Consider the following 8,028-nt stretch of genomic DNA (forward strand, 5'->3'; position numbering starts at 1 on the left):
GGCTACCCAGACCCACTATTATCGTTGAGTTATTGAACAGAGCTGAAATTACATTTATAGGATCACAGTCAAACAGCCCTCAAGCCCAAGTTTGGAACCCTAATGTGGACCAGTGGATGATCCATGGAAAGGGTTTGATTCATTTGTGTCTAGTGATCCTTGAGGTATCCAGGAGGTCTGAGGTATACATGTGGTCTTGGCAAACATAATCCATGATTTATGGGAGACTCACACCTTGTGAGGACCAGTATCTTGTCAGCTGGGATCTCTGCATTGGAGAGGGGATATATCCAAAGTCTGGGGTTTTTGTTTGTTTGTTTGTTTTTCTGATGACTTATAGTGTCTGTCTGAGCCTCATTTGCAAAGGGTGAAACACCAGAGTCACATGGGAAGAGAAACCATGGCTTCACAAGGTCCGAGGTAGCAGGAGGCTGTAGACAGAATGGTTTTAGACTCCTCTCTCCACTGTCCCATCATCCTGCATTCTCATCTTCTCCAGCTTGTTATTTAAGATTGTTTTGCCCCTCAGTGCCTGTACCTTTCCCCAGGAACAGTCTCATTAAAAAGGAATTTCTGCTCTTCCTTCCAGGATGGGGTTGCTCGGGAGCAAAAATCAGCTGATGCCCAATGAGAAACACACTTCTGGAGGCAACCCAAAAACCAGGAGTAAACCTCCTCCTGCTCCCCCCAAGGTAAGCCTGCAGTTTTGTGTCCTTTTGGGATCCTCCATGGCTCAGTTAGTGTTTGAAGTGATGCAGGCAATACTTGGAATCATAGAATCATAGAAGGGTTTGGATTGGAAGGGCATTTAGTCCAACCCCCTGCCATGGGCAGGGAGATCTTCCTCTAGACCATGTTTCTCCAAGCCCCATCCAACCTGGCCTTGAACAATTCCAGGGATGGGGCAGCCACAGCCTCTCAGAACATGTGCCCGGCACTGCCTGGACACAAGTCCTCTGAGCTGGTCCTCCCAGATGATTCCTGTATCTTTTAGGCAGGGGTGGGAAGGGTTCTGAGGAGCCTCTGCATATTAAAAAAGAAAATAAATTAAAATCCAGTGTATGGGGACTTTGAAATATCTCCTGATCAGTAATTTGCAACCCAAGCTGAAGTTGCTGACTTGCAAAAGGCACAAAGATGGGTCAGATTCAGGCTGAAGATTCAGAGCTGCAAAACCGCAGTGGAAACTTCACCATCCTGAGGGCAGTGGGTTCACCAGGGAGGGTCCACAGCCGATGTGGATTGGGGTGAGCTAAGAATCAGAAATGCTGGGCAGCTGCTGCTCCCTTTGAATTCACACAGCCTCTGCTCGCATGGACACAAGGCGCTGGGTCAGGATTTAGGAGACCTCAAACGGCAAAATCCTCGTTTGGACTTTGCCAATTGCTTTGCCTGTCTGGTGCTGTACAGAGGGTGTGAGCTTGTTTTCTCCTTCCTTGCCCTTGTCAGCTCTGCATCCAGCAGCCAGCACAAGAGAAACTCTGGTGCAACTGTCCTCTGAAAACCACCTCGGGTCTTGAGGCCCTGTGAGAGGGAGGGAATTGCCTGTTGTTGCTTTTTATGACAGGTGGAGATGTTTTTCATTCCTTTAGCTTCATTTCTGAGTTCTCCCATGGTTGTACAGTCCAGTTTTCATGACAGCAGACGTCAGATTGACCAAGAAGGTGCTATTTTCCTAAATTTCCTTCTCTCCAGCTCACTGGAGAGGAGCTGCTATCAGTATAAATATAGAATAATCAATCACCTTCTGCCACTCATTATTTTTTGCCACAGGCACTCAGCTCTCACATGTCAGGGGAAGTCCATCTTTCTTTCAGTTAAATTGGAAATGGCAGTGGATGAGAAGCTCTCCCACCCCTCACTGCTCCTAAGTATGGGTCAAAGGGTGGCATGGACAGAAAACACTGGATGTTTTTAATTCAATGTCTGCATTTCATTCCTTTTGCATGTGCATAAAAATACCAGGTGGTGGTGGAACACCCACTACAGTCACTGGGTCCAGTACCTTGGGCTGATCACAGGACTGGTGTTTGAAGTTGGGTGGAGGCCAATTTCAAACTCTTAGCCCTGAAAACAAGGTGGTTCCATCCCAGGTGATCTGGAATTATCTATGGCCAGTTTGCCACTTCCAGCAGCTGGGCCAAACGAGGGACCACGTCAACATTTTAAAAGTGTGTCCAGAGGACTTGCAGGACCTTGTTGCTCTTTGATGGCACAGTCTGCAATTGCCCCACGGGGGAAAGTGGAGGGGCAGGCACTGATCTCTTCTCTTTGGTGACCAGTGATAGACTCAAAGGAAAGGCATGAAGCTGTGTCAGGGCAGGTTTATGGATATTGGGAAAAGGTTTCTTGAGGGACAGTGATTGGTCACTGAACAGGCTCCCCAGGGAAGCAGTCACAGCACCAAGGCTGCCAGAGCTCAAAAAGTATTTGGACAACGTTCTCAGGGACAGAGTGGGATTATTGGGGTGTCCTGTGCAGCACCAGGAGTTGGACTCTGTGAGCCTTGTGAGTCCTTTCCAACTCAGGAATTGTAGAATCATAGAGCAATAGAATATCCTGAGTTGGAAGGGACTCACAAGGATCATCAAATATTCTGTGATTTCTATGATTTCTATGATTCTACAATTAATTTGCTAATACAGTCACTGCCTTTGTTTTTTGAACATATCCCTGAACACAGCATATCCCACGAGCCATGGGACAATTTTGGCAAAAAGTATCTCCAGTTTTCTGCTTCAAATAATATTGCAATTGCCATTTCTCGACGGGGCCATTCACGTCTCAACCCCCACGGATCCGAAATCCGGCACCAGTGAACAAGGGTTAGATAGACCAGGGTCCAAATGAGTGGGTGGCAGATTTGTGCTTAAATTCAGAGGGAAGCCAAGGGTTATTCAAGCTGACTGTTAAGACAGCCATGAACAAATCATGGCAAAACGTGCTAAAGCCATCAGGACACGTCCAGAGCCAGACACAGGGGCTGTTGACTGACTCCCACTTGTCTGTGAAGCTGAGAGCAGGTCTTCCTGAACACACAGCAAAGTAATAAATATCTTTTTTTTTTTCTTTTTTTTTCCTATTTCTACCCAAGGGCAGACAATTTATCAAAACCCCTCATCTAAACCAAGCCTCTGCACAAGGTAAGATTCTGTTTTCTGTGCCTTCCCGTGGGGTTTTGCAAGGTGGTGGTCCCCACATGGCAGGTCTTGAGAACAAGCTGTCACGTCACAGGCGTGTGGTTTCTGTATCTTCAGCATTGCCAAGCAGGGAGTTTATCAGTGTGCTTCTGAAAATTCACTTTACATCACTGAGTGTCTGTAGCTGCCAATTTTTTCCTGCTCATCAAAGAAATTAAGAGGGCAAAGCACCAATTCTTCGTTGGAGCGAGATGATCCCTGAGGCCCCTTCCAACCCAAACCATTCTCTGATTCTGTGATTGGTGGGGAAAAGGGAGATCTGAGACTTCAGCTGTGTGAGATTTCCCTGTCTGCTGTCCTGTCTGCAGCCTGACAACTCATGGATGCTGTATCCAGCCAGCTGAAAATTCCAGAGGAAATAGCAGGCATCAGAGAGCCCAGGGAGACTACAAAGAGAAGGAGAAGAAAGGAAAGGGTTTAAAATAAGGATACACAGAGCCCCTGCTTGGGGACTGTCTGTTGGCTTCATCCACCTGCAGGTCACAGATGGTGTTTGGAGATTATTGTCTTTCAGCAGGGAGCCCTTTGCTACCTCTGCCCAGCCCCCCAAAAGCAGCTTGTGTGTATTTCTGTCAAAGAAGTTTTGCAGATTAAGGACACAGAGAGAGAGATAATTAGAAGGGAAAAAAAAGAAAAAAAAGAGGAAGCTTGGAAGAAAGCTGTTAGCAACACCTAAAAGTTGTTCACGTGGATGGAAGTGTAGGATTAGGGGAGACAGGGCATGAGGATAGGAAAAAGGGGTGTCATGAATAAATGGGATTGGTGGAATGACAGAGGTAGGTCTTCTTAGGTCTTGTGGATGATGATGGAGAGTCCCTGCAATAGGCCAAACACGGGGACTCCTGCAACATCAAAACCTTCAAATTTGGCATTTGTTATGGAAATAAATGTTGTGGGAGGTGAAGCTCCTACACTATGTGAATAAACCACACTTTCTTTTGCAAAATCATTTTTTGTCACATTTCCAAGTGTCCATGGTCTCCTACCTCCCAAACTGAGCAGACTTTGACAGTCTTTCACAGTTTTTATCAACCTCCTCAAACTGGTCAGAAGCACAACACAAGTTATTTTCAGGGAGGCAGCTTTTACTTCTGCTTCATGCCAGAAGGCAGAAGTGGAAAGAGGCTAAAAAAATGGATTAAGTACCATGTTAGCCATTTTCAGCTCTCAAAAATATTTTGGTTCATTAGATTCAGTTCCAGTTCTGGTGGAATATTCACACTGATAGTCTGGGAAACTTCCTATTTTTCTCTACTGGTGTCTGAGTTTCCCGAAATGATGCTACATCTGACTCTGTCCTGTGGGGCAAAATGGGCTGATAGGAACCATGCCAGATATTTGAGATATCAGAGATAGCCTCCTGAAAGAAAGCAATTTAAGTGAATCGATAGAGAAAGCACAAAATGCAAGCAATCACACCATATAAATATATATATATTTAAAAAAAAAATCAAAGAGCTGAATTATATCCTGTGGCAAAATTATTGACTATGGAAGCATGGCATGAAATGTAAAATCAAACCCACTTTTTTTCCTTGGGTTTTTAAATTTTTTTTTTTTTTTTTTTTTTTGTGCTTTCCTTGCATTTTGATTGTTTTGGGGGTGGGTTTTTTTATGTTTTTTTTTTTTTTTTCTGATCTTGATGTTGAATTTGTTTCACACTTTCCAGCTTTCACACCACTGTCTAGGAGATAATTTATTTATTTATTCTTCACAAAAGCCTAATTCTTCCTGACTTTATCTATCTTAATGGGAGCAACACAAAGGCAGGCAAGGGGTGCATAACTCTGGATTCAGTGTGGTGCGTGTGGCATCACCGATCCACTTTTCACCTGGGGAGGTTCTTCCATCATGTGAGTCTCTCATTCATTTTAAGATGGTTCCCTAAGCAATCCCAATGTTTTTAAGGTTGGTTCTAGGTCCCCATGGAGTCAAAACTTCAATTCTGCACCTCTAAAGTCCCCAGTCCAGCAAAGTCCTGGCCTATGATGGTGGACCTCAAACACCACAGTCCCATGGCTACAGCTGCTGCTTGGATAAGACACAGAAAATAGGTAGAATAATCCCTGCCCTTGCCCTTCCACCTGCTCACAGCTGGATTTAAGCCCTACTGATGGAGAGAGATGGTCATTTTGGGGTGCTTGTCCTCAGGCATTACAATAACCTGTGACTGCACAAGGACTTGGTCTCTGCGAGGTCATTTCTTCTGATGAGGAACTGCAACTTCTTCCACCTCTTCACTTGCTTTTTGCAAACCATAATACTAACAGGACTGATTTGCAGGGAGTGGGAGCTTGGCATGCTCTGGAAATTAAGGTCTTTTGAGGCATCTCAAGGTTAATAGAGAAACTTTAGTTGTTTCTACTGTTGTTCCTTGAATATGGTTCTGAGTTTGAAAGGAATGTTGTCAGAACCACAGGTTTGAGTGTAATTGGGAAAAGGCTGATTTTTCCAAGAGAAGTTAAAACTTCTCATCAAAAATGGGCATTGCCAATCATAAGCAAGAGGAGAAACAAACATGAGAGGGAGCTGCCCCAAATGTTCAGATTTCCTGATGAAAAAACCCCACGAGTTTAGGTCTGATATGATTTTATGAGGAAAGCAGGAATTATCTGCAGAAACATTCACTGTGACAAAACACGAGGCAGGAAGGCATTTGACAGAGAGCACTCTGGCAGTGCAGGTCTGGATATCCCAGGAAACACCTCCCATGCTGTCACAGCTGGGCTTGCTGATCATTTGGGGGATGCAACAGTCCCAGCCCATAGTTTTCTGCATCTTCTCCGGTGGGATCTGATGGTGTTTCTCTCAGTGACAGCAGCAGGTGTGTGTTTTGAAGGCATCCTTTTCTAGCACAGCTTTACCGTGGTCTGGAGCACAAGTCTGATAAGGAGCAGCTGAGGGAGCTGAGGGGGATCAGCCTGGAGAAAAGGAGGCTCAGGAGGGACCTTCTCACTCTCTGCAACTCCCTGACAGGACAGGGGAGCCAGGTGGAGGTCAGGCTCTGCTCCCAGGGAACAAGGGACAGGACAAGAGGAAATGGCCTCAATTTGCACCAGGAGAGGTTTAAATTGCATATCAGGAAAAATTTCTTCACAAAAATGTGTTATTAATCACTGGAGTCCCCATCCCGGGGGGGGGGGATTTAAAAGCCATGTAGATGTGGCACTTGGAGACATGGTTTAGTGGTGGGCTTGTCAGTGCTGAAGGAATAGTTGGACTTGATGATCTGAGAGGTCTTTTCCAACTTTAATGATGCCACAATTCCAACCAGCCCCTGTTGTGCTGATGCAGAAAGCTGGACCCATTTTTAGCAGCAGTAACTCACAACTCAGTGCACCCAGCTGGCCAACACGTGTGCTGTGAGTTGTCACTTGTGCCATGACCATCCTAGAATGGCTCTAAACCAATGGATGATCCTGTGGGAGACCCTGGATCTCAGCCCCGCTCCGTGGCCGTGATACGGTTGCAAAGACCTTCCATTCGTGACAGGGAAGCAGCGGGAAGACTGGTTGAATTATTCCTATTAAGCCACCAAATAGGCCCTCAGGCTGTGCAAACTGAGCTGGTATCAAACTCTCCTGGCAGCAGCTCTGAGCCAGGACGGATTTGGCTCCCAAACAAAGTCTGGGGGCTGAGAGCACTGTCTGCAAAGCAGGTGCTCCTCGCATCCCTGACGGCTTCTCTGCCGTGGAGTCACTCAGGACCTGACTTGATCAAATAGGCCAAGAAAGTGCTATCAAACCTATTTTTCGGTGGGGTGACTACTCAGAGACAGGAAGGGTCGCTTTCATCGTGAGATGTCAAGTCTCGCCGGCTCAGGCAGAGAGACCTTTTCTTCTGGCTCACTTTCAGTGTTTCTCAAATCCTATTTTGAGAAGGAGATAAGAGGTGATTACAGTATTTTTTCAGCATATTAAACCTTTTTGTCCTTGCTGTATTTGCTTTTTTCTTTCCTCTCTTTCTTTTTTTCTTAATTTTTTTTTTTTAATTTTTTAAATTTCACTTATTTGCACTTATGTCAGTTGCTTCACAGCCACGTTTTCACCTTCTGGAACACACAGCCACTCTGTGCTTGAAGATATTTACACATTTGCTTCTATTTTTCAAAGCACAAGTGTGACCCACTGCGTTGTTTTCCTTTCAAGAGGATCAGGATGGTGTGTGTGGATCACCAGGCCTGCTGTGGACACCTCACAGTAGGCACATGCCCCAAAAACTTTCATGTCAGAGAAGCTGTGTGGAATTTGGGTGCATTGCTAATTCAAGATCCCTCAAGGGGAAGCCCCCAACTGTGTGAGTTATTTTAAGACTTCAAAGCATTCTCCCTCATGACTGATCATCCTTTTCCCTGTACTAGGAGTGAATGAGGCTCTGCTGAAAACCCTCATGGATCTCCAAGTTCCTTCTGGAAAGCCTGAAGGGAAGAGTTCAGGGCTTTGGTTTACAAAGCTGCATTTCCCCCCACACTGACCCTCTCTCCTCCCTAACAAATCTCCTGCAGAGCAGCAGCCAACCTTGCACAGGCACAAACCCCAAGTTGCCCCAGAGACACGTTATCTTGTGATGACAAAGGGCCAGTCTGGCTCTCTTGCTGGTGGCATTATTTGAAAAGGTCACACAGAGACTGTGGCTTGACAGGCTGTTTTGAAAAATGCTAATAATAGGCTGGCCATGGCTCTGGGTGCATTAATTAGGCTGAGTACAAGCTAAAGCCTTCCTGCAGCAAACAATATCCGTTCTTTTCCTTCTTGTCTTTTTCTTTCTTTTTCTTTTCTTTTTCTTTTTCTTTTTCTTTTTCTTTTTCTTTTTCTTTTTCTTTTTCTTT

At 45.4% G+C, this 8,028-nt stretch overlaps 1 protein-coding gene across 1 annotated transcript in view; it reads left to right on the forward strand.

Moving 5' to 3' along the window:
* Positions 1-590: 590 nt before the first annotated feature.
* The window catches only part of BLK (BLK proto-oncogene, Src family tyrosine kinase), a 28,800-nt gene continuing 21,362 nt past the window's right edge, over positions 591-8,028 (forward strand). The window contains exons 1-2 of the mRNA XM_017830447.1: positions 591-692; positions 3,095-3,143. Coding sequence (XP_017685936.1) covers positions 591-692; positions 3,095-3,143 — 151 coding nt within the window. The remainder of the gene's footprint in view (positions 693-3,094; positions 3,144-8,028) is intronic.

The sequence above is a fragment of the Lepidothrix coronata genome, unplaced genomic scaffold, assembly GCF_001604755.1.
Source record: "Lepidothrix coronata isolate B3197 unplaced genomic scaffold, Lepidothrix_coronata-1.0 Scaffold179, whole genome shotgun sequence".
Taxonomy (NCBI): domain Eukaryota; kingdom Metazoa; phylum Chordata; class Aves; order Passeriformes; family Pipridae; genus Lepidothrix; species Lepidothrix coronata.